Source organism: Streptopelia decaocto (assembly GCF_964273445.1).
Source record: "Streptopelia decaocto genome assembly, chromosome: 5".
In the NCBI taxonomy this organism is placed as follows: domain Eukaryota; kingdom Metazoa; phylum Chordata; class Aves; order Columbiformes; family Columbidae; genus Streptopelia; species Streptopelia decaocto.
In genome coordinates, this window is record NC_138659.1 from 1589090 (window position 1) to 1616639 (window position 27550).

Sequence of the window (27550 nt, forward strand, 5' to 3'; positions counted from 1 at the left end):
TTAGCAGTAACAACACAGCTAAAGATTCATAAATTCCCATGGGAGCCAAATGACTGCTACCTTAGAAGAACTCAGTCAAGTACTTTTCATCTTCAAGCCAGAGAAGGAGACAACCGTAACTTTTGTGATCCAGCCAACCAGAATATTCTGAATCCATTTCAGACTTCTATTTCTGATTCCTGTCTGAAAAGATCTAGATAAATATTCTGTTTCTGAGAACCTTGGGTTTTCGAGTCCATGTCATCACTCAGGTGTGCTCTTCATATCTATCTCAAATTATTACTTGTTACCTGGAACATTCAGAAATGCAGGTTTTCAAAAGCCAGTCAGACAAGTGCAGTCCATAGACGTGTAAACTGTTGTGTTCGGCACAGGCTCAACCCATTCTGAAGAACTACAAGAACGAGAACAGAATTAGACAAATTGCTGTATGACGAGACAGTCCTGGAGCCTCGTTTGTTTAGATTAACAGACAGAAGGCAAAGGAATGATTTACACAATCTAAGACTATATGTGGGGACTTGTCAGTTTATTATCTGAGTCTGAATACATACATAAGGAATATACTAACATGGAGTAACATGAAGACTACTTTTCAGTATAATATGGGAGGCCATAAAGGAGCAGAACGGATTGACACCGATGTTCAAGAATTGAAGAATCGTGTCTTTGAGAGGACGGTTAAAGGCTGTGGTGTGTTTTCCCTGATGGACTCTTTTGAAATTGAAATTTTCCTAAAAGATCTGTTTGGGGGTTTGTTGGGTTTTTTTGTGTGAATGGGAATAGTTGTGCCCAAATGGTGGATCAGCAAACACAATCACAGTAGCCTCTTTCTGGCTTTAAAATGTATGATTTTCAAACTATTGTGCAGTGCTGATGGTTTTCTTTCTCAAGAAACCCATATACCTAATGATGTCCTGGTCTTTCTTAGAATTATATGTTTGACTGGAAAAATTAAGCACACAGTGTATGAACTTAAATGATTCAAGTGAACTGAGGTATTCTGCAAGTTCTGGAGCTAATTTCTTCATTTCAAATGACAAATTCCATTAGAATTAGTGGAAGCTAGAGGGTTTATCTTTCATCTGTCCAATGTAGAGGGGTTTACATTTTGATATCTTGTAAGCTTAATAGGGTAAAGAAGAAACATCACAAAATAAAACTTCATAATTTCTCCAAAAATCCAGTTAACTTTCATTGATGCCCCCTGCGCACTTGCCTTAAGCTGAAGCCATTGGACTGAAGCTGTAGAAGCCCTGGAGCTGTTCCAGGTCTGCAGAAGCAGGACCAAGGTCAGTTCTGACTGTTTGATCATTGCTGGCATGATCAGTAATAGTTGGTACCCGTGTACTCCTCAGTGACTGTTCAGTTCATTACACACATGGTCCTTTGTTTTAACTCAAACATGAAGAAAAGAAATTAATTGAAAAGATACAATCTCTGACCTGTAAAATAAAAGGCTGGAACATAGAACTGGGCGCAGCTAATCAAGTTGGAAGCAGGCCATGGCTCAGTGCTGGCACAAGCAAAGAAATAGCATGGCCACATTCTTTGTAAATGGATCTCTCAGTCCACATCGCTTTTATTTAGTCCTGGAAACAATAGTGTCTTTTTCTACATCTTGGCACGTAAGTTTTATTAAAGTCTGAGCTCTTAAATAGTCTCAATGTGACTTTGACCAGTGGTCAAGGCTAAAGTAGATATTTAGTTCTGTCAAGAACAGAATACTTTGTCTTGGGTCATCTTTAATTAAAGTGATCACCTAAACATCTCCCTGTATATGTGCTCATACTACCATTTAATTACCTGAAGAATTTATCTCGCAATTTAGAATTACTGCCGGTGATAAATGGATAAAATACCACTGCCAAGTGGTCATTTACGTGATTTGAAATCTTGACATTTTTGGCTTTGGAATTTAAACTATATCTCCCTTTTGACTCTATGGTAAGGCTCTACATTGATTTGTGTGGCAAATCGAATAGAGGAGGCAGTGGACTTTCAAACCTTTCTCTTTTTGATTCCTATTTTATTGCTTGTTTCCATTTAGATGCACACCCACTGGTGGCCTGTTTGGTGTTTCTCATCTCCCACAAGCCAAACACACCATTCTGGCTCACAGGTTGTGTTAACAGCTCGGCTGCCTAACACAGCTACTGCCACCAAGTTTTGTTCCTTTGCATGAATGAGTCCGAAAGGACACGCAGACCTAAACCAGCTGCAAGGGAATTTTCCCTAGGGATTCCCTGCAGGCATCAATGCTTCAGTGTTGGGACCAGAGCAGCTGCCTCTGTCCTGTTAGCTAAGGATCTGGTTTGGGGCAGGATGGGGCATCTCAGGACACACAGCATATGAGGAATGGAATTTGTTCAGCTGCAGGACAGAATTATGCCTTACTGTACACTCATTCTCTTGCTATTCTATTCTATTCTATTCTATTCCATTCTATTCTATTCTATTCTATTCTATTCTATTCTATTCTATTCTATTCTATTCTATTCTATTCTATTCTATTCTATTCTATTCTATTCTATTCTATTCATTTTATTATTTTATTCCACTCTCTTGAAGCACTTAAACTTCTCCTAAGAACAGTCGGCATCCTGAGCTTCTAAATCTGTGGTGGTGCTTGTGGTTGGTTTTTGTTCATTTGTTCTTTTAAGGGCAAAAATATTCAGCATCTACAGTTTGAAATGTATCCCTTTGTCTAAAATTTTGTTTAATAAATAATGTTTCCCTTTGTCTAACATTTGGTTTAATAAATAAGGCTTTCCTGGGTGCTTGTGGATTGTCAATTAAAAAAACCACACCCAAAAAAAAAACCCAGCCAAAGGCTTGCTAAGGTAAAGGGCAGATTTCTAGAACTAGATCTGTACTTTTCCTTCTGCACATAAACGGTTGCAGTTTTACACGAAGACTTATTTCTGGAAGCAGCTGATGACATTGTAAATAAGGTCCTGGTTGTCTCTGCAAGAAATTATTAGATCTGTAAGTAACAGGAATGTAACAGCTGCATGTTTCAAGGCTCCGCTGGAGACTTATTTCCAGCCGTCCTAAAAGATCAACGTGCTTTGTGTTGTTTTCAGAACTCTCTTTAGCCCCTTCTTCCCCCGAAAAAAATCCTTCAGAGTTGGTGTCATTGCGTGGGCATTTTCCTGCATACACACCTCTGGAACTACAGTACATAAGAATCTCAGTCTCCTAATCTCCTGAAAATGCTGGAGAATAGAGCTCTAGTATACAGACTCAAACAGGACGGAAAGTGCTGTCATCTGCTTTTTTTCCCACTATAAAATACCGAATCCTCTGCCCAGAGATTAGGAGCGAAGGTCTGGCTTTAGTGCTGTAATACCTAATTGAATTATGAGCCCAGGTGTAGTTCTGAGAGAGGACTTAGCACAAATTCTCATACTGATTTTGGCACTTAGGTTTAACCTCTAACCAGTGACACTTGCTTTAATTTGAGTACCTGGACTGCAGCTACACTGGGGCATATTTTTAAATGTAATCTGTGCCTAATTCCCATTGATTCCAGCAGCATGTCATGGGACAGAACCAGCTAACAAGAAATTTAGAATTAGTTACAAGGACCTCACGTCTACCACCCACAGGACATAACAAATCTGAGCTCCAGTAGGAAATGGCAGAAGCTTGTCATTAGTGAGGATTTCTGTGGCAATCTTTGACTTGCGAAGAGAAGGAGTTCAGAAGACTTTTGGGAATGGCTGTGAGAAGCAGCACGGTAATAACATTTGCTACTCTGGTTTATGGCTGTGCATAAACAGAGCCGAGTGTAAGAGCTGCAATGTGCTCTGAGCAGGGCTGGTGGTTGGCTAAGCAGACAGACCTCCTTCCTCTCCTTGCTTGCTGTTCTGCGTTGGTGTGATTCTCTTGCTGGTTTCTTATACCAGGCTGATGTGCCATTGCCACTATTTGATGCGGAAATACTGTTAGATACATTTTATTAGCCTGGGCTTGTGTGACATCCTCCTGAGAGTCCCGGGAAGCTTGTATGCATGTGGGCTGCACTGAGATGCTGATGTTGAGTCACTGGGCTAATCTGGTTTTCTCACCTACCTAAATGCCTTATTGCACTGACTCTGCTTTGGGAGGTTCAAAATGGGAGCGTGGAAAAGAGAGGCAAAGATCTATGTGAGATCTGGAAAACAAATCTTGTCATGCAAGATAGAGATAATTGTAATGACCACGGGAAGCTGATACGACCATCATACCTGCATTCAGTCTGAGGGCTGAGGCAGGTACTTTAGCACAGGAGGATACAACAAAAACATCTGGAGAGTGAAACTTTCAAATAGGAAAGTAAATGTTTCAAATGGGGAAATGATCTACCAAGGCATGTAGCAGATTGATATCGATATCCTCTGAGACCTGCAGATAAAGATCAAACTTTTTCCTCTGTGATGGGTGCATCTGTAGGAGCCTGGTGTCATTGAACAGCCTGTTTAAAACAATCAGCCTGGATGGATTCAGGGTCTCCCTTGGCTTTTGGAAGTATGTTAAGATTCTGGAATTCATCACAGTTTTCAGGGCTCCTCAAGGTCTAGTTTTCTGGTCCAGTTGTGCACAGCTCTCTGAAAATCCCCTACGGGAGCATGGTTTGCTCCTTGAAGGATCAACAGCATTTGCGGCACTTGGCATGGGCTGGCCAGGGCTTCCTTCTATACAAAAATACATCAAGTACGAGTAGAAATAGAAAACTTACTCAGAGAATAATATCAAATTGCAGATAATTATACTGGCTCATGTCAGAGCACTGTTGTAACAAGAAATGATACTGAAACAACATTTACTTTGGCCCTTTTCAGAGGCCAATAAAGGATGATGTGACTATATATATTTATTTTTAATGTTCCATGTTGCCTTCATTAACATTTTTTCATCTCTTATTTTATAAACCTTTTAACTGAAAGGGTGAGGGAAAGGACACACTTTGGAGGAACAACAACTATAAAAACTTTCCTCCTAGGTATTGACTCCTGTACAATATTAAGAATGCCACTGCCACTGTGTTGCAGTGCCTTGGACTAGAGATTTCATTAAAATCTTTTGTTGAAGGTCTTTTCACACAAAGTTTTTCTTTCGAAGTTTCATTTCATCCAATTAACTTTTCTGTACCTTTGAAGTTCAGCCAAGATGAGTGAGACAGTGCCTGTAGTAGCACAGAGACCGTATAGAGTAACGAAGCTTTGCACGCTGCTCGCGGTTCTCGAGGCTCATTGATCCGAGTGCTGGGGGAAGGGACTGGCCACTTGTGTGATTTTTTTGGTGCTCTTTTGCAGTGTACATGAACTCAGTTGCCAGAATTTTGCAGCTATTAATATGCTTTTAGATTTATTCACTATGCAGCAGTGCTTTGTGTCCTTGCATTTTTAAAGAGGGATGAAAGTACCTTCATATACAAATTCCTTGCATATAGAGCAACATCCAATGGAGAACAGAACTGATACAAGAGAAGACAAGTCAGCGAGCAAAAGCTTTCCTTCTCAACCCCAAAGGGCAGACTCCCAAAAGTTCACCTAATTAAGGAGGGCACTTAGGCCATGGGGTTAACAGCTGTTCAGGAGCCCACAGAAACCTCCTTTAGGAGCTGGGGTTAGGCTTTGGAAATAGCTCCTCGTGGGGGTATACAGGCAAATTGCTGTGCACGTGTGCGCGTGTGCGAGCAGAATTCAGAATGAAGGGTTTAGATGCAGCAGTACTGACAAGGATGGAAATAGGTCAGTCAGTTGTTTAAGTGCTCTCTACGTGTTCCTTCTGTGTGACAGCTCTGAGTAGCGGTTGGAAGACAGCCTGGGATTTCATTTAGAAACGTGAACCAGAAGAAAAAGAAAAAGGAGGGGGTCATCTTGCTTGTTTTGATGCCCACGTGTCCCGTTTTCAATAACCCCTCTCATCCGCTCTCACTGGGATGCAGTGAGATGCCTACAAATGAGCCAGGAGAGAATTTCAAAGGTTTGGATGCTCCACTTGGAAAAGTCAGTGAAAAAATCAGGCACCTCTTTGGGTTGTGAAACTTGTCTTGAAATTGCTTGAGAACAAACTTGCCCATGGGATTTTCGTATTTTGAAAGGCCTGAAGGACTTTGTGTAGCTAATTAGGGGATGACTATCTTCATGTTGTCAGACCTTGCCCTGTAGATTCTGAACTTGACTTAGTAGGTATAATACCACCTGCACTTTTTGAAAAATACAGGTTGGGTTAATTCTGTTTAGCTCTAAAACATCCAAATGGTAGTCATCTGCTCTAGACTGGCTTAGAGGTGCCTGTGGTCAGTGGGATGCTCCTAGAAAGTGATTTTATCATCCACAGTCAGTTGGCTAAACTGCCATATGGGCAGATTTCTCCAACCCTGTTAACGTGCATGAGTTGAGGGGCCTGGGGCTAAAGCTATTCTATATCTTAAGCTGTTTAACATGAGCCACAAGATGTGCTTTCCAGCTGGCTTAAATTTACTGATATCCATGCGTACATTGATCAACAGATTTGTACCAATTATTGTGGATCTGGCCCACTGGAGTATTTTTTAATGTATTTATTATTTTTAAAAAGCATAACAGGACCAGATGATGCTGTCACTAGACTCTAGTTCTGGCTTAGTAACTATACATGAACGGTCAGTCTGATTTCTTATTAGCACGGAAGTATTTTCTAAGAATATGAGAATTGCTACAGAAGACTAAACCAACAGTGTATTTAGTTAAGTATCTTGTGTGTGATAACTAGTGCTATGTAAGACTAAACCAACAGTGTATTTAGTTAAGTATCTTCTGTGTGATAACTAGTGCCATATGCTGCCATTGATATACTGGTCTCAGTAATGTGTTCAGTGTCCTTTTTTTTCCCTATGGCTTCCTTCTTCTGTCTTTAATTTTGAGATAATTCCACCAACTTTAGCAGTTTTGTCACATTTCTGCCTGGGAATCGTGTACGTGTTATGATGGAAACAACTACACTTGTGGGCTGAGTTTGAATGATGCCTCAGAAATAGATCCAGATGCCAAACGTTGCGATTGCTTCCATTGTCTGTGTGCCATAAAGAGTGACACAGTAACCTCTGGCCGCTCTGAATTTCTGTGTTCTGGCCAAGCACCCTCTGCCATGTGTGCCCAGCTGTGTGCTCAGCTCCTCCTCCCTTCCACCTTCATCCCTTTGATTCTCACCCTGCTTTACATCACTCCCTTCCTTTCCAGTCTCCAGTTTCTTATCCTGATAACTGATCTAGTGCTTTTATATACCTTCCCCCACACCACCTGTCCCCTTGAATTGTGAATCTGACACATTTGCTGCCATTTCTCACAGGTCTTTTGCATCACCCCTCTTCACTCCCACCTTTGCCCATGACTGTCTGGTCTTATTTAATGTGTACATTCCATTTTGCCCAGGGCTGGCTGCTACTCTGTATAGTACCACAATCCCTCAAGCCTTAAAAGTTTCTCTTCTTTTCAAACCTCCTTGTCATCTGTTCACGTATTGGATCAAGCAGCACGGCACAGTGGATAAAGGAGCAAACAGGGATAAAGAGATTTTGTGATGTCAGACTTCATCTCAAAATGTCTCTTTCTTGCAACAGAGGATCAATAAAAGCCAAATGTCCCCTCTTTGCAGCAGAACTTTGGGTTTTTACAGTGTTGTTTGTTTGTTCAGCTTGGGCAAACTGTGAGCAAGGTTAATGATCCTAGTTTGCTGAGCAGCACAGCCCCAGAGGTGGCTGCGGAGCGTGTTTTGTGCCAGCGGGGACAATGCCAGCGATGGCAAATTGGTGTCCTGACTTCTAATTCATGGGGTGGGGAGAGATCAGAGGAGCTATGAACACAAATTTGGAGAGAGGCTGCTTTTTTTTGAGGAGTTGTCCCAATTATTGTGCTGATTGCCTCAGGTAAGCCGCCTCTCAGTTTTCAATGATATGCTTCTGTATTGTTCATTACTGCGAGGCAGTTTCAAATACTTCTGAAGGAGAAAAAAGTTGGTAATTGGCCTTTTTCTGCTTTACATCTATCTCTGAACCTCCCTCTGATAGTCATCTTGTCAAAACTGTCAAGAGAAGTAAAAAGCAAACAGCTTTTTTAGCCCAAATAATGTATTGTAAGTTCTGCAGTTGAGCTTGAATATTGCATTCTCGGGAGTGGGGAGGCGTCTGTAGTGCTTTGGTGGAGCAGGGCTCTTTGGGTTTATTCGTTCCTGCCCCACACACAGCAGTTAAGCTCTTCTTCTACATGGGAGAGAGTATCCACACTGTTTTGGTTTTAGCTTGGTTAAAGTTACCCATCCCAGTCTAGGGCAAGGTGGCTTTTCATACCTGAAGATGATTTTGCTGTCCTGTGCCCACCTAGAGAATGTAATTTGCTGTTTCTTCTCACCTTGATAATTACCCACGAGAAAACATGAGTAAATTTGGAACTGGGGTTCTCTTCAGATAAATAGGGCTTATTGAGATATCTCAAATCCTTATACCAGTACATTGGATCTTAGGCATTCAAATGAAATTTTTGTGAGGATACGTGGGTTTTGCACACTTGACTTAGAGCTGAAAGTCTGCCTGGGCTTTGTGGGAATGACCTTGCTCAGAACAGTGATATTTCCCCTCCTGGCTGTAACCCAGGAGCATGGAAGGATGCACGCAGTTAAAATTAACCAAATATTTTCCTGCTTCTTCCAGGGTGATTTATTTACTTGTTGCAGGCTCCTGATTTCTATTTATGACTGTCAGACACGTCCAGAATTATCTTGGATGATTCACTCAATCCTCCTCTGTTTCTTGGTCTTCTTAGTTGCAAAGTGAGACTAATACTATGCACCTGCCTCACTGAAGCATTAGAGGACATTTAATTAATGTTTGTGAAATGCTCTGAGAACCTCAGTGAAGAGTAAACCATAGATATCTGAGTTTTAGAGGATTTGATTTAGCTCTTGAAACGCCAAGTCTTTGGTTCCGCCAACCAATAAAACTGTGGAATTGTAATGTCTGAATGCAAAATCTCCATCCCTAATCACAGGTTATGTGGAATAGTTCATAGTTTTACCTGAGCTTCACTCTATTAATGTTGGTTCCCTAGAAATAAGCCAAATAACCAAATAACTGTGAAACGGTCTGCCCGTTTGAGAAGATATTGCATTCTCTCTGTGAGAGTGGGGAAAACAGAGGCAATAAGGGTCTGGGCTTTACTACAGTAGCCAGAATGGCAAGGATGCCACGTGTTGTGCTTTCTACATGACCAGGATTTAGTGCAGGATGAATTCCTCTGAAGATGATTTGGACTTCTCGAGATGCATGTCATTTTTTTCCCTCCTCTTCCTCCCCCTGCTTCGACAGAAAAATGTTTCATCAGATTTTTTATTATACATAGTTTCTTAGAACATGTTATTTTCGCCTCTGGCACTAGCATATGGATTTTCTATTTGTGTGACAAACAAGATAGCAGTTTACTTAGGAATCTTTGTTCCACCTGTTGCTCAAGATCCCCAGCTTTAAATATCACTCTTTAGTTGGAATTGTTTTCAGGCGTCTACTGTGACACTTGGTGATGTTACAAAAAAGTTAAAATTCCATGTGCGAGTGGCGTAATTTGGAGTGGCTGTCCAGATATCAGATCTTGCTTTTCTGTGGATTTTTCTATCAGCTTGCATTGTGCTAAACAATAAAACTAATCCATTCAATCACCTTGAATATTTTGCTAATCTGTACTTTTTTTGTGAGGCTTTTTTTGGTATTTAGGTAGGAAACGCAAGCTGAGACCAGGGAAATACAAAGTGATTGTAATGTTCTTTTCCTTTTGAAGGAAGCATTTGATGTCATCTCTCTTAAATGCACATGCTTTCTGATTTGGGCTCATGTTATGGATAATCATGGACTATTTCTGTGCACTGCTTTTCTTTGGAGCCGTTACAAAGCAATCTCATGAATCTTGCTTTTTTCCCTGTGTGGCAATGACATTAGCACGTTATTTTTGTATTTGACCTGTTTTATTGGAATGTTTTGCTCAGAATGTGGTGTGGTACTCTATCCTATCCTATAGGTTTCATGGGTGGTGTTAATTTTGTCTCAGTTCATGTATCTTCCATTATTATATGTTCAGAAAACAGATGGAAAATATGGGAGAAGGCACCTCTCTCCTTCATTTGACCAAAACATGTTTATATAAGAAGAGAGTCAGAAACCAAGCAACGTTTGACCGTGCTGGCTTATTTTTGAGAATCTGGGGGGTATCAGAGCATGAAGAGAACTGTTGTTACAGCCCCAGTGAATGAATCAGGCAAGTTTAGTCTTTGCTTCTAACTTTGCTAAGGCTTTAAACAGTTTTTGAAATGTTCTCTTTGCTCCAGGCTCCCTTGTTGCCAGTCTCCCTGTGTGTCTGAGGACACTGTCAGTATCCCCCTCCCACCTCTATATTTTGAGGATGAATTGTTTCATGTTTGTTTATGCTGAGCCATGAAAGCTTGAAATTGAAATCTGTTTGCTTCTCCACTTCCCACTCATATATGTTCTCATTCATTGTACATTTTTGCTGTAGGATTTTATCTCAAGGGTGCTGAACTGTGTGAGGCTGCAAATATGCATAAAGAAAAATGAGTCATGCCATGAGCCTGTAAAGTCTGCTGTCCTACAGCTGGGGTCTCTAGTGTCTACTGATGTATGAGCATCGATTGAAACTGTCCCTGTGTATGAGGCTTTCATAGAAATATAGGGAAAAGAGATTAATACAGACCTCTAGAGGTCTTCGGTCCAAGTCCCTCCTCAAAGCAGAGCTCACTTCAGTGTTACATGGGTTACAAAGGGCTTTTTACAGTCAAGTTTTGAAAGCGCCCATGGATAAGAAGTCATAATGCAGGAGGCTTTTTTTCCCATATGGATTCTCTGTTACCTGATAAAGACTGACTTCACTATATAATCTTTTCAGTAGAGGTGTTCATAGGAGCCCCCTGTTCTGCCTAGCTGCCTATATTCATAGACATCACAGGAACTGAAAATCTCTGAAATTATTGTCAAATTTGATTGAAGTTCACCAGTTGACCCCAAAGTTACTGCAATGTAGCACAGGCACAAACAGGATGACCTAATCAGCCTTAACACAAAGGAGACAAGACAAATGGTCTTTCCCTTCCAGTGCTATAGGACAGGATTCAGGATGTTATGTGCTGTGATCTCAGAATTTCTCTCTGGTTTTGGCTGGACATGGTAGGGCTTAATCCTCTTAAAGTGACAGCCATGGTTCAAATGAGTGCAGCATTCTCCTGCGTGGAGCCTGAGTGCCAGGGCAGGAGGAGGTGATTTCTAACACCAGGCATTTCTGCTGGAATATCCTCCAAACAAAAAGTCAAAGACTCCTCTCAAACTTCAGTTTCTCTGACATCTGCCCATGGCCGGTTGTCTGCTGGGACCGCTGCTCATGTCACCGCCATGTCACCGCGCTCCATCTCTCATCCATTTAGAGGTGCGCAGGGAGCCAGAAGAAAAGCAGAGCTCAGGCCCGGCTGAATTCGTAAAGAGAAAGAGCTTTAAGTGCATGTCCCTCCCTGTCCTGACCTTTCCTCTTACACACACATGCACGCAAACATTTCATAAGTACATGTAAGGCTCTTCACCGTTATGTCCTTCGCTGTGAAACTGAGTAAAAACTGGTCAGCAGGTTTAAAAGTTATATGTGGTAGGGAAGGACAGACAGGAAGTACATGCTTCTGTACACACTTAATATGGTTATTCAAGGGGTTTTTTTCTTAAGAATGTGGGCTGAAAGTTATCATAGCACTTCTCTTGCTCTAGCATAGATACGGTGAGGAAATAGAACCCTGACAACATCCAGCATGGAAAGGCAAAAGGTATTGAATGCTTCAGCATGCACAAGCACATGAGCATTTGTACTTTGTAACCATGAGATGATCTTACACTGGTTTTGCTTCCACTGCCATGGCATCTTTCATTTGATATCTAATGTGCCTAAAAGAAGAGATACAACATTCGCCATCTCAACAGAGGATGACATGGGCTGACTCTTGCGCCTCTGCTGTTGACCAAGTCAGGTCTAAGAATTTCTCAGAGGTGCTACTGAAGTTAATATAGTTTTCCCTATAAAACTTGGCTAAACTAATACTGGGCTTGTGCCTACCTATTAACTTTTTGAGCGACCATGGGTCAGGTTGCCAGTGAACCAACATACGGTTGAGCTCTTCTGTTTCAATTTGCTGACATGATTTTAATGTACCTGTGTGTCTTACTGCTTTAATATTCATCAGTAATTTCTGGCTTATTGAAAGAGGGGTTCACTAGAAAAATAATATAGACCATAATGCCAGAGAGATACAGTTAGACTGAAGGGTGGACTCTTGTCTTTGAGATTCTCAGCCTTCTACAATTAAGTTTGAAGTATGAGAATAGCTGTATAAAGCCAAGCCCAGTGGTATGTCATAATTTCACATTGGATGATATCTTAAAGGACTACATAGGAAAGTAAGATAAGTTCTACCTGGCAAGTTTAATTCAAGTAATTGACTGACAAGAAATTTTCATTCATGAATATTTAGGCAACACAGCAAATTTTTTGATTAAGCAAGCTCAGCGTATAGGGTGGGATAAGGAGGATGCTGAGATCAGCTTCTACCTGAAATCCTTCTTGGTCTGCTTGTATAATGGTTACCTGAAGACTCAGTTTGACATGATATTTCATCCTTGCCTCTTTTCTTCAACTACTATGTCTTCAGTAACTGTCAATATTCTTCTATACGTCACTGAAAAGGGTACAATAACAAAATTTTCAATTAACTAGTAGACAAAAATTGCTTTTCTGACCATCTTTTCCCCCAATGTGCCTGGTGTTGAGGGATAATAACAGGAAAAAGCAAGTGCTCTGAATCCCTGAGGTTTATATTTTTCAGATTAAACATTCTCATCAGGATTCTCAAACGAATCTTTCGTTGTGCTGTTATTCATTGCAATGAGCTGTTTCAGTGCTCTGGAATCAAGATCTGCAGTTTCAGCTTGGCTTGGTATCAAATCACATTCTGCTGATGCATTGCAGTGATTGACAGAAGTTACAGTCTGAGTGCTTTACATTCCCCTTCTTCCGCATCAGACAAGCATCTGTATTGGACACCTGACCTATATCTCATGTGATGGCACCAAATTCCCTCGTACATTGCTTTGAGTTAGTAGGAGGACATGTCATGGAGTATTATGAGAAATATATCTTTGCCATGTAGCTTGCCTTCTAGGGTGTATAGCATGCTCAGCTGATGGGATTGTTGGAAAATATAAAGCCTAAGTGATTTGAGGTTAGAAATTGGTAATGGAACAGAGACCACCACACTGTCAAATAGTTTCTCCTTCTCTGTGTTGTTTGGACTGAGGCAATAGCAGCAGCGAAGCTCAGATGGTAAAAGTCTGCCCCTTAAATTAACAAGTGATTGGAAAAGATCTGAGCCTGATTTAACTCCCTTTGAAAGCATCTGGGCTTTTTGTTGATTGCAATCAGAGATAGATCAGGGCTTTATAGCTTGCCTGCCATCTTCTGAAATGTTATGTGACAAACAAGACACTGCTATTATTGCTGTTATGAAATGTTTGTTATTTGAGCGTAGCAGTGATTATGGGAAGAACATTTGCATCATGCTCAGGGTTTCTGCTGGACTTTCCAAAGATGAAATGGTCTGGGTTTTTTGGTGTGTGGTTTTTTTTTTTTGTTTGTTTGTTTGGGTTTATTTTTGTTTTTAAACAATCATTGTCCCTTTGCTAAAGCAGAGTAGTCAGCTGGCAGGTACTAAGACAATCTAATAGAATAAGGTTAATCTTCTGTCTTTAATTAGGTGGCAAAATGTAACAGACACTGTAGGCAAGATGACCTTCAAAATGAAAGTGAGAATAGTGACATGTTTGAGAGGAAAACACCTTTAGTTACAGGGAGTTGGGGGTAGAAGAAATAAGAGGCAATGTTCACTGATACAACCAAACAATCCCACATAACCCCCCTTTGCCACCCAAACCCTCAGAGAATTTATCTCATAAAATAGACTGGGATACCTTCTTGCTCTTACAGGCATTTCAGAAGTATTTAAGTGTGAAGTAGTGCGATCTTGTTGGAAGTGAACCTCAACAAAATTCGGGCTCTGTCAGAAAAACTTTCTGCAGTTCCATCAATTGCTTAATCTTCATCTGTAGAGCCTAATATATCCCCATCACTGTAGCACTGAAATACTTCATAATTCTTCATTGCATAGTAATTCCTTTCAAAACACCATGGAAGGTTGATAATATAATTGTTTTCACAAGAGGAGAACTGAGACATTGTAGTTTTCCCGTAGGTTGCATAAGAGCTCTTACCAGTCTCATGTTGTCACCCTACATGAGCCACTGGGTCATTTCCCCCTCTCCTGTAATATTATGAGACCTGGGGTTTTGTTCAGACCTTTCCATGCAATTGTAAATTTTTCACTTAGTAGTGGTAAAGGGACTTTGTGTTGGAGTGCCCGGCTAATGGACATATCCTTGACTCTAACATTTGATGAAAATTATACATGCTAACTAATGAAGCACGGGTAGGCTGCTTGCAGGCAATGTGGATGGGTTTAGTAATGCTGTGCAGAAACAATAAAAGGGGCCTTCTTTCCCACCAACTCAAACCAGATGGATGCTTTCGTATGCAAAAAGTCATTTGCAAGCTGAACCTGTTACAGACTATGCAGGAATACAATCAATATTCTGGCTGTTTATGGGGGAGTGTGTTAGAGCCTGTTAGCAAACAGTCACAAAAAGCAGCCAGCAGCCGTGCTCTCTAGTGCTGGGTAGTTAAGCCTTGCTAGTTAGCATTCAGCCAGCAGTTCCCCAGTCCCGCGGTGCTTTTCTCTTTACCAGCTCATCAGAATAACACACACCTTGACAGGTTTGATGTCAAGTCATTCGCTTCAGGATATCAAAGGGGAAAAGGCCTTTGTGATGATGGAGATAGATGACTTCGGGCTGATTTTTGGCGTGACCTATTGAGAGTGTGTGGGCAGCATCACCGCCTTTGCATTAGTGATGTTCTGGATGCAAATAGTCCGGGAGCCTGTAATGTAGCGGAGTTATCATTTAATCCTATTCAGAAGAGTAAGGGCAAGATCGGGTAGAGTGCTAACCCTACCCAGCAGGTGCTAGAGCAGGTTCTCAGACACAGTTGAATGCAGCAGTATTTGGATCCAAAGACAAGCGAAATGGCTGAATTAAGGCATAACTGAAAAACACCCCCACACAACCCATTCACGATCCAGTAATGTCTTACCACTTTATAGTAATCTCCAACTGTCCTAATTCTAGAAACCTGGATATTTCTAATATCCTGTCCACTCATATTGCCCTTTTGGGATCAGATTTGGAGAAGCCTAGAGAACAGTCAGCTTCAGCTCAAATAATAAGTTAGACGCCAAACATTTAATGCACTATATAAATTGAAGTTCTCTTAAACAAAAATGTGGTCCTTTGCCACTTGGATAGGGTGGCCCGAAGTAGCGGGTGTCTCTTATGCAATTCACTGTTTGTCCTAATTGCTCTTTTGTGAATTGGGGACAATGTGGTCCCCTCTTGTACCAGTGCTGTTGGGAAAATTAGTCCATCAGTGTTTCTAAAGCAGTTGTCTCCTGCAGTGCTGAGCGCTGTAGAAAAGCCATGAAGAACTGAATAGCTCTGTCCTCAGAGAAGGCTTTGAGCAGCATGCAGTAAGCAGGAGCCTAGGGCTGCCTATTGAACAATAAGAAAAAGCCAAAATATTGAATAATCCACTCATTAGTGAACTGTGTTGATCCTGTGCACAGAATAAAGCAAGAGCCCTGTGGAAAAACACTCCGTGCTCCTGTACTTAAAGGCTGTGTCATAATAATGACACACACAGGGCTGAATGAAGGTTTTATGTATCTGTGTGGCTGTGATATATCCAAACTTTTAAGAGCTCAACTTTTAGACGTTAAGGTTGGCTCCTTTGACTGGAGCTTTCTGTGTGTAATAGGTCTGATAGTAAGAGCTGAACCATCTTTGGTTCATATGATGCTGGTCTACAGGCAATGCAATCGTCCTTCCCCTTGCCTGAAGGTGAGTAGGTAAAGCAAGACTGCCAGCTTCATCTGCCAATATGTGAAACATATGTTGTAATGTGGGGGAATGTCATTCTATAGCAGCTGGAGTATCCACTAATAATTGTGAGGAGTGTTGTGTAACGGATTAGTTGCGTAGTCTGAGGAGGGGCAGAAGTGAGAACAAAATTCTAATTCAAGATGAGCCATGTCTCCAGAAATGCTTACGTGTATATTAGATGTTTTCTGTGAACCACTGTGATGAATTTACCTTATCTCTACCCAGCCTGCCGAAGGGGAATAAAGCCAGGAATGCAGAAGGATAAAGAAATGCAAATAGTGTAGAGGAGGCCTGCCTGTCTGAAGGGCAAGGTGGCAGGGTCTGTAAGAAGACAGGACTAGGGCGTTGTGTGGAAGGGGCAGGCAGACTGAGCAGGAGGGTCTGGACCTGTTGGTGGCACTCAGAAACCCAGGAAACTGAGCACACGTGAAGTTAAAATTGTCTTTCTCAGTGGTTTAGAGCTTGTGAGTCCTGAATTGCAGGTGGCTTTTGGACTACATCAGGAAGAATGCTCATATAATACTATGTACATGAGATTTCTGAAGGGTCAGTGACTGCAGTGGAAATTTTTTGGGATCCAAATGCTGGAAAAAACCCACTGCCTACCGTGTTCCTCTCATTAAGTCAATGATATCTTTGGTTTTGAAAAGGCCAAACAATGAATCAGGCTTTAAAATGGAAGAGCTGTAGGTGTTCTCAGTAACTTGGTTAAAGCATCTGGGTGCATGAGATTGATGTGCTGGTGTGAGTCAGCGTGCGGATGGGAGTGGGAGTCCCCACAACACCTTTCCGGGCCGGGACAGGCGAGACCTGCTCCTGCAGGGTGTTCATTCAGGGAGACACACACCCGGGGCCAGACATGTGCTTTCTATGGGATAACTTTGCTAAACTGTGTTTCCCTCCCAGGGGATGCACTGGACAGCCTGTCCCTTGGAAAACTGAAAATTGGAGTGGGCATCATGCAGAAAAACATGTGGGGGAGGCTGAGCTACACTAGGGACAGGATCTTACCATCTTACATCCCAGGCACGCTCACAGGGTGCCATTCTCCTAATGGCGGGGGGGGGGGGGTTTATCTCCAGCATTCTGCTTCATCCCAGAAATGCTTCTGGCATTACTGAGGACCAGAGGTGTATAGGGAGAGTTAAATACTGGAATTGAGATATATGCTGAAGATCAGAGAAGGGAATTTGCCTGTGTTGGGTGGGGATGCGTGTTCTCTTTGGTGTGTGTCTGTAACGCCTATTACCAGCTCTGAGAAATGCATGTACTCATCAGAAGGAGAAAATATCCCTTCGTGTTTATTCTTATTTAACATTGTTTACACAGAAAATGGAGAAACACATCTTTAACCGTCATGTACTATTTAAAATTATGTCAGTACACCATGCAGTGCTCATTCTGTAAACATCTACTCCACCATGTGGTCTGTGGGAGCTAATGCTCTTGTGCTCTGCATGGCCACTGGTGCTCTGCCTGGAGCACACTGCAGTGCTTATGTTAAACAGCCTTTGTGAAGGTTTCCAGAGCTCTCCATTAAACATGCAGAGAGCTGGGGAGGGGAAGGGAGAGTTGGGATGGGGTTTTCTCTGTAGCTGGAGTGTTAGGATGTCTTGCTATCTAATTGCCTTGGAACATGTGGGCTTGAATGAATCCTCTTTGATGAATAATAGGCAAATGCATAAATCGCAAAGCCCAAGCACCCCAAAGGTGAAATGCACACTAATGAAGATTCTGACTTCGACGGCAGGTGTAGGGTTGGTTTGTAAAATGTCGTGAATATATCAGGTTTAAAATGATATATTTATTAAAAGAAGCAAGTGTTCTGTGCATTCCTCTTGTATTCGCTCTCTCACACTGCACACCTCCTTTTCCTGCATGCTATGGCAGGCTGCAGTCTCACAGCAGTTTCTTGCTATAGCTCTTGCTTCCAAGAAGTGCAACAATAGAGACCAATTACCCTCTGTCTCCGCTCTTATTGCAAGAAGCCTGAGGAAAAAACCACCAAACTGAGTGCACCCCTTCCCCCACTACCTTTTCAATTTCAAATCCTAACCCTGTTGGTCTTGCCATTTGTGGATTTGAACTCCCCGGCTTTGTGTGTGGCATTATCTGGAGATTCACCTGGTACTGATCCAATGAACCAATACAACCTTACAAAGCTGAAGAGAAGAGCGTAGAGTTCTCTTTGTAGTAAATCATACGCCATGAAAAAGGATTTCTTTAACTCCTTTCCTCCATTATTCTCTGTATCTCAGCTTGAGGAAATGGGTCTTTTAGTGACAGCCTTAGACTTGTCTAGTAGGGGAAGGAGAACAGAAGCGAAAGGAAGGCAGAATTCCTGGAGGTTTCATAACTTGGAGATTCAAGAAAGAAGAGGCACAACCTGAAAGAATAGGAAGCAGCCCTAAAAATAAACCCAGCATAGGTTTTGGTACTAAACCTCCCTCAGCTGTAGAAAAGAACAAAAACAGCTGCATAAGAAATCCTTAAAACCGGTGCTGAGTGAGGCCCCCAGCGGCCAGGAGGTCTATCCAGATAACTACCGGCAAGCAGAGGGCTGGTCTGAACACCTTTGGCTTTCCTGAGTTGGGCTGGTAACCCGTTGAGATCTGGCTGCCTCCCGGGTAGGAAGGGACGGATACTGCAACATGGTTCCGTTTCCATTTGAAACTCGTTTGCTTTGACTGAATTTGCACTGTGTTTATGGAAATTTATAAACACTGTAATAAATTTATCTGCTCACAGAAAACAGAAATTTTAGGAAAAGGATGGAGAACATTTGTGAAACGCAAATGCTAATTCAACAAGTGTGGTCACAGAACCTGATGTTAATGTACATTCAGTCACAAAGCAGAAAAATACTATGTGGTCTGTATATCTAGTGAACTCCAATGAGCATAATCCAAAATTCAAACTACTGTTAACAGCTTATGTATTTTAAATTACATACATGTCATTTTTTTTTGTGCTGGCAATGACTATATGACACACAATCCTGGTTTTCACAGTATGAATGAAGACTACAACCAGGTAGTAACAGCAGTTTGCTACTTTGCTTGTTATAGAAAGCTCACCTACTTCTCATTATACTTTCTCCTAACCTATGGGAGTCCGTGGCAGCACATCATTCTTCTCCGGCTCCATGTCAATATTATTGCCGCATTTGTAAGAGCATTCATGGGTCCGGCCATTAAAACTCATGGAATAGGGTATTTGCCAGTGCCCTTACTCTGGAAATGTTAACCTGCTCCAACCATCACTAATTTTGAAGCTGCTTTTGTCATCTGTTGCATCTCTTGGAGTCTGCAATATCTCCTCTTTTGCTTTCTTCCATCACCGCCTTCCACAGATAGTCTTTAAACAGTCCTTTGACATATTTTAGGGCTTTTTCCCTTGTTAATTTTGTACAGAACACATTTAGTTGATTTACTGCACAAAATAAACCTAATCTGTATAGGACAGATTTGGAGGCCCTTTCTAAATCTGGGCAACACTTATAGGGACATGAGGAACCGTTCTGAAGCCGATGACAGCACTGTCAGAACAAGTAAGGGGGCTGGTCCCAAAGATCCTAAATTATATTGGAACAAGGTTGTTTCTCATTGTAAAGCTGCTGTTTGCAGAAAATACTTATATTTCTATTTTGCCAACCCAGTGCTTGAAGCAGCAGGTAAACAGTTAAGCAATGGAAGCAGCAAGCAGCGTGTGCTAGAAATGAGCTGATTTAAGATTGGTAGGGGGAATTAAAAATTGCATCTTGCGCTGCTTTTTAAGTCATCCTGTTCACATTCTTGCATTGGAGGTATTAGCCACAAGGGAGATCACATCATCTGGGAGCAAGATAATATAATGAATGCAGGATCTGTAATAGGCATGGGGGAGACTCTTACCGTATGTTTTGGTCATGTCCTGATATACGTGAGCTTTGGGAGACGGTTCTACATGTAATGGAGTCAATAATCAAATCTGAAGTAGCAAGGAACACAACTTGATGTTTCCTTAGAGAGCCCAGAAGTTTGCAACAGATGAATAAAGAGAGAATGTGGTAGATACAAATTTGTCTTTAGGCAAAAAGGAAAGGAAAAAAGACTTTAAAAAGAGAAAAAAAAAATACACTGTTCCTAGAGTGGAAAGAAATAGTAATGCCTACATCAGAAATTTAATTAATTGTTGTTACATTGATAAAGATGTGATATACTACATCAAAGACCAGCTAAATAAAAATTGGAAATTAAATTGGGTTCCTATCAAATAGAGCTCAGAGGAGCTTCCCAAATGAATGACTTGTTTGTCAAGCATTGCTTCCTTCTGTTTATAAAGTCTTCTCAAGTAAAGACAACTATGTTCAACTGTTCTTGTTGCTTGGAATGAACTACGAGATTCATCACTAACCAGACAGTCATGACTCATTCAAATACTGCAAATTGCAGTGCCTTAGTATCTTACAGAAACTTTTGTTCCCTACAGGGATGACTAATATAAAGTTATTTTAAAAGCCCCAAACACCAAATTTAATATCGACAATCCATGTTTGAAGTTAAAATTTACTTTTGGTGCTCTGTAGATTGGCCACTTCAATGTGCTTTGGAGATGAACATACTGGAATCAAAACATAAGTGTTTTCTGTAGTGTTATTAGTTTTAAATATTCTTAAGCCAACGTGTAAAGGACACACATTAACCAGAGCAGGGGATACGATTTCAGGTTCCGATCTCTTCAGAGATGTCTCCTGTAGAGTCAGCATGTTGTTTTGTTGGGAACTGTGCCAAAATACAGTAAGACACATGATGATCACCACGGTTTCTTCTTCTGCTTAGCGTCCCATATGATTTTTTACAGATAAATGTCCTGTTAACTTTGTATTTTTTGTTTTATAGGAAAATATTCATTTATCATTTTTGGAAATGAATTTAATCCTCTGGTTTTATCCCTTTCATTAGCATTTCACCTTTCTGTCTTAGCTTTTATTCGGCTTTGATGTATGCAATAATTTTAGTTGTTGAAGTGAGGCATTTTCTTTTTGTTCATTAAACTTATGGGTTTTAGTCATCAGATTCTTGGAATTTTTGTCAAAGGATAGCACTACTGGAGTAAATCTTCACTGTTTGCATAGGTGTGTTTAAAAGATTAAGGCTGAACAGACATTCTCATAATAGACCAGGGATCAATGAAAGCTCTTCTTTTCTCAAGAAGCTCTAAGGCTTAGCAGTGAGGTTGGTTGGTTCGTTTGTTTGTTTGTTTTAAATATAGAGGAAGTTGCATCTCTGCCTGGGCTTTTATTATTTGTGTGGCCTTTCGTAGAATTCCTGAGCAAGATCTACCCAAGGTCCACTGGTCTCAGGCTCACCTTGAGATGACAGAAGGGACTTCTCTCTTTGTTTTCATCAATGACCATAGATTGTCCAGGTGATTTCTGTGGTAGTCAAGGGACTTGATATCTCCCTCCTATTTGTGCCACTCCCAGCTCTTTAATTTCTTCTGTGTTCACACTGCCTTCAGCCCATTGAGTTTCAGTGGGACTTCACAAAGAATGGGATATTACTCTGCGGGGCTGGGAGCAGCATAATTAGGACAATATACTGAGGGAGATATGAGTCAGGGAAGGAAGGAGAAGCCAAGGTGGCAAACATACTTCAATATCCACAAGGTTTGATGGCCAATAAGCATTTTAACTTAGTGTCTTCTTGGCTGACTTTTGTGTGGGTAATTGCAGGAGAGTAAGAGACTGAGCCCTGTGTGAGTGGAACATGCTTTAAATCCCTTAAGCATATACTTAATGGCCATTGATTTCAGTGTTCTTAATGGCTTTGCTGAGTCAAGGCTTGAGCGAGGGCAAAGTAAAGGCCTGGTGGAGCAGTTTATGAATCATCCTCATAGCTGTAGACCCCAAGTGGAGCATCGAGGAGAAGGGAACCTCGGAGGCCAAGCCGGCTCTTCAGTGCCAGCGCGGCAAGCTGGCAAAAGGCAAAGCATAGAGTCAGCGGCTGTGTTGTAGAGAGGAAGAAGGCTGAATGATCAAAGACATTTCAGTCAATACTCCGCTGTTCACGTTATTTCTAAAAGTGGTCTTTGCTGCAGGCTTTCCTTGTCCTTGGAGGAACATTTGCTTTTGTTTTTTTCCACGAGGATAACTTGTTTAAATACATAAGCTGCAGAATATAGCGCAATTTTGCAGCTGAAGCTAGAAGAGGCTATAGCCCACATATGCCATTTATGTGTGTTGTTTTTGTGTGCGCAGGTGCTCCCTGATGGGGTTTGATTTAAACCGGCACTGGGCAAATCCATCTCCTTGGGCTCATCCCACACTGCACGGAGTGAAGCAGCTCATCATCGAGATGTACAACAACCCGGTGAGTGGGGAGACGTGATGACAGAATTTGCTTGCTGAGGTACCGATGCTCCTACTGAAGGGTTGTGCAAGATGCCAGCAACTCTGTCATACTTTAATCCAGCGGCAAACCAAAATAAAAGATAAGTAAGCACAAACCACCCCCACTGCGTTAGATCAGGGAACATTCGTGTCCTTTGTCGCAGGAGGCATCGGAGTGGAGAGAGCGAGTGAAATGAAGTTCAGCTCAGATTAAATATGGAATAATTCTGAAAGCAGGGCCAAAATTCAATTGAGCTGCTCTCGTGATGTCCTGAGCTGGATTCAAAACAGCAGGCCCCCCAAATCGAATTACTGAATGGCATTGATATTTAATCCAGAGCTTCAGCAGGGGTTGCCATGTAGCGTGCAAAGCAGGAGGGGGATAATATTTGCAAATATTATAAAAACACAGCAGCACACACTGGTGCTCCCTCAGAGAAGCAGAGGTGTTCTTGAAGGTGAAATCTCAGCTAATGGGAGGAGATGGATTGCAGAGAATATGGAGGAGTGGGAGGCAGGCAGACAGACAGTGAATGTTTGACATCACAGCGCAGAGGGATTATTGAACATGGCACCTAAGAAAAACTGCTGAATGAAGGCGGAGGTGGCTTGGAAAAAGTCACTGCCAAAAAAATAAGTTTTAATAGATTTTTTTTTTTCCTGTATGGAATTCCTGGTATTTGTCCTTTGTTTTTGCCCCCCGTTGTGGAGATGGCATTTGGATCTTTAATTCCCTGTAGTTTTGCTAATGTGTGTGGTGGGGTTTTTTGGTGTTTGTTTGTTTTCTGCTAGCCTGAAAAAGGATCTGGTTTGCCTTGCTAATCAAGAAAGAGGTTTCTTACTCCTGGCTACATCATCATTAGGATAAGAGCCCCTTTAATTTAACTACTGCTTTTCCGAGTACATCTGAATTCGACTTTTTGTCTTCCATCTAGTAGTATTTCCTGTACAGAAGGGGGTTTAGATACGAGGTAGATAGGTTCATAAAGAGAATCCAATTGCATAGAAAATATTTTCTTAGACTTCTAACTGTTTGGCACAGAATTTTTCTTTCTATTCTGTTTGTGAAGCACCTGCCCTTGTGCCTGACCAAGACTCCTAAGCCTCGTTGTATTAGAGTGATGATGATGGAAAGTAAAGACAGGGGCTTTACAGCCAGCCTGATCTTTCCTCTGTTTCCTACCCCAAATCGCAAGGCAATTTTCTTTATAGCTGATGGAGGGAGCATGCAGGCTGCTTGGTCTGAGAAGAAAGGGCTTTTTCCAAGAATGAAGAGGTTCTTAAACTTTACAAGGAGGTTTGGTGTAGGGAAATGCTTCTAGCTAGTATAGCAACACATCCTGGCACAATTACAAGTCACTGTCAGTCAAATGAAGCGATTATTGGGGAGGAAAAAAAAAGAGATAAAACATTTTCTTTTCAGCTTTGTCCTGTTCCTGGGAAGATTTGAAAACTCTGGTAGTTTCCAGCTGCCCTGTGTGTGAAGAATGAGTTGACTTATGGTGGTAGTTAAATGAAAAATCAAAATAAATGTTTGGTCCGAGTTGGTCTGAAATGGAGACCTTTTTTTCCTCCATCTCTGTCTCCCACTCCTCCCAGGGATCAGCCTGAGATTAACTACTAACAGTTCATTTCCTTCAGGGGGAAGGAAGAAGGACCATTTCAAAAATAGTGCAACATTTCATTTTCAGAGTTATTATTATTTTTTAATACTATTTAGGATTTTTTTTTTAATTAAACTACCAGCATTGTTCAGGTGGCTATTTAGTTTCATTTCTCAGGATGAGCTACTCACCAAAACACTTTTTATCTGGTTTTATCATCCCCTAGTCAGCACCAGCACTCCTGACAGTTTTGGAGACCCTCAGCAATACAATGCAGTATAAGAGATTATTGGGTTTTTCAGGCTATAACAGATCCTTAGTGCCTCTGATCCTGGTAACACTTGTATGAACAGACCATATTCAAAGTGTGGTGCAAAAGGGGAAGACATTCCAGCTGCCTCAGAGCTTTGAGCCACTTTGGGCTGCTAAAGGTTTTAACCACTGTCCAGGTGCAGAGCGTCACTTTGGGATGAGTAACACACCATAGGTGGTTGGGTGCATGTGTAGGTGAACCAGCTGCAGGAGGACTGTTGTTAAACTCCGACAGATGTGGGATTATGCATTTCCACACATCTGTCCTGCCACCCTCTCCTCACCTGAAGACTCCCCACGCTGGGGAATATGGAATGAAATTAAATAAAATGCAAAGTAAAGTTCCCTGAAAAATAATGTAATAAAAAATAACCTTCCTCCCTCCCATTGTAGACAAGATCTGCCGTGAGGAGCTGCCCTCCAGAGATTGGATGGTTTACAGCAGAGGAAGTTCAGCTTCATGTTGCCAGTACAAATGGCTCAGTGCAGGCCTTTTAGATGTAGTCATTCCCTTAAATCATTTAAGGAAAATTAGCTGCCATAAGAGCATAAAACCACATTTTAAATATTGCTGTATAGGATGATTTTTCTTCTGCTGCTGTGGTGTGGAAGATAAGCTGTTTCCTTTGAAGAAAGTTCATTCTGGAGGGGGGAGGACGACTGACACAGGAATAAGTGAAGTGGGTGTGAGGTGCACACACAACGCCACAGCTACAGCCGCTCCGGCGCCGAGCGCCCCAAGGCAAAGTGTTCACTGGAGTTACTGTATACGAGTAAAGCCAAGCACCTGTGGCTCTCTGTTCTTCTGGGGCTTACAAAGTGTGCTTATTTTACTTTTAAAGTGTACCAAATTCCATAATGACCATGTCATCTTCAAGAAGGAGTGGATGGGTCAAGAAATCATAAAATGATAGGAAGAGCTTGATTTCCATGTCACTGATTTTGAAATAATCACTCCTGATGGTTAACCACTGTCATTGTATTGGCCTATGGGAGGTGAGAGGATATTCTCTGCCATTTCAAGCAGGGTCAGTCTTGCAGGTGGGACTGAAGTGACAGACTTGTCCTTCTAGATTGTGTGGTCTTGGCTGGAGATATTTCTGGTCTTGAGCACCTTTCCCTGCCCATATGCCACACATCCTGCCTTGTTCCTCTCCACCAGACGATATGTGTAGATGCTTCCCCTGTCTATGCTGGAGCAGATTAGCACAATTAGCTCAGAACATAAATGCCTTGTTCAAACCAGCTAAGCTGACTTTTGTCTGAAGTACATCAAAGGATGTTCATATGGGCCATTCCAACCGCTGAGCTCTTGGGTCAGGGAGTTCTGCGAGGGCACAGACAGCTGTTTAGAGAACCAATGTCTATGCCTGGGTAAGGAAACTAATAAAGCATATATGCACAGCTAGATTTATAACATGGACAGTCTGAATTCAGCAGTGTTCTCTGTGTGCCTGTGCTTAAGCAGGTGTTTAAATGTTTTGGATTGGGGATTGAGTGCTTAGCACTGGCAAGTTCAGAATATGGACAGTCTATGGAGACTAAGCAGTCCTGATCTCTGGGATAACCTGAAGCCTCAGAGACAGGGAGAGCAGTACAACTGTTTGATTGTTGGTCAGGTTTCCTGTGGCCATCCAGCACTTTCCTCAACAAGCAAATACACTCTTCAAAACAAACTTAATGAGTGAACGTAGGTAGTGAGTTCAGTGTCAGCTCAGTCCCCTTGAGTATGTGCATTGTGATATGGTCTTTAATCACAGGGCCTCATGTTATTCTCTCAGCTAGACCCCTGCCTCACTGCGTTCTCCAAATGGAAAACTTCCACATAATAAGCAGCTATTCAGTGTTTTGTTTTAGCTTCAGAGTTCATTGTGCAGCCCTGTCCTGTATTTACTGTGTGCTATTCAGACCCTGCTCTGAGGACAGAATCGTTAATCTCCTCGTGGGCTTTTTTGTTTTGCTCCCTGCCATACCCTGGGAGCATTTCAGAAGCGTTAATTATTTTGGTGGGGACCCCTGTGAGACACAAATACGTTATCCTTGTATGCATAGGAAACAGAGGCAGAGACAGTTATGATCAGAAGTACCTACTCATTTGAGATAGATCATTTAAGGTACTTGGCATAATATCTGTTTCATGTCATTCACCGAGGCTTGATAAGTTACTGTCTCATTTCTACCCCTTTCTTCTCCAAGAAAGATTGGGATAGAATATTTCTTTTATTTGGAGTTCTTAGAACCTAGAAGACAAGGAATAGGCAGTGACTGCTTGGGAAGAATGTTTCAAGTGATTTGCCTCGCTCAAATGAGAATGCAGGGATGGTATGTAGTGCTCCCAGCCACCCATTGCAACACTGCACTTTGTCTTCTTGCATCCATCTTCCTTCTATTCTGCCTGTTTTCCACCTCCTGTTGTCATTGAAGCTGGAGTCCTACGTGCAAGTGATTCCTATGTTAAACACTATTCACCATTCACCAACTGCGCATTGAGAAAGGTGCAGCTGGTCTCTGGGACACATGTACTTTGCTGGAGCATGACACAAATCTTATTGTTTTATTTTTGTCAGTCCTGCAAATTATGTCAATCTTAAAAGCTCTTCTTCCACTCATCTTGTGAAATGATGTTATTAGTATTATCATCAATGTGATACTGGATAGCTGACAAATAAAGTATAATGACAGATTTTGCAAGGATTTTGCATCAAAATTGTACACTTAGGCTTCTTATACTATAAGCCCACAAGTTTTATTATCTAATCTAACATTTGAATGACTGGAAGCAATTGTTTTCTGCTCAAAAAGTCTTCATCTCTCCTCATCATCTCCCCTGCTCCTCTTATAAATTGGAGCGGCAAAGTGGAATATGTTCCACTGGAAAATTATAAGCTGATTCTCATTCCAGCTGAAGCCAGTTTGGATGTTAATAAATGTTTGGAAAGGCTGTGGGTTGGGGTTTGGTATTGCTCAAATCACTTGGAGCCAAACAAATCAGCCAAAGCCTGCATCATCTGGTATGTGGAGTCATAACAGATTAAGATAGGGTAATGAGATCTGTAGCATAACACACTACCTGGCTCCATTTTGTTGTTAGCAGAGCTCTTAGACTTCCTTCCCCAGCTAAACACCACAATAGTAACGAATAATCTTTGT

The 27550-nt window shown here is 41.6% G+C and overlaps 1 protein-coding gene across 1 annotated transcript in view; it reads left to right on the plus strand.

Moving 5' to 3' along the window:
• AGBL4 (AGBL carboxypeptidase 4) overlaps positions 1–27550 on the plus strand; it is a gene marked incomplete at its 3' end in the record, with an annotated part of 860906 nt that overhangs the window by 702177 nt on the left and 131179 nt on the right. The window contains exon 9 of the mRNA XM_082053132.1: positions 22353–22464. Within this exon, the coding sequence (XP_081909258.1) occupies positions 22353–22464 (112 nt within the window). The remainder of the gene's footprint in view (positions 1–22352; positions 22465–27550) is intronic.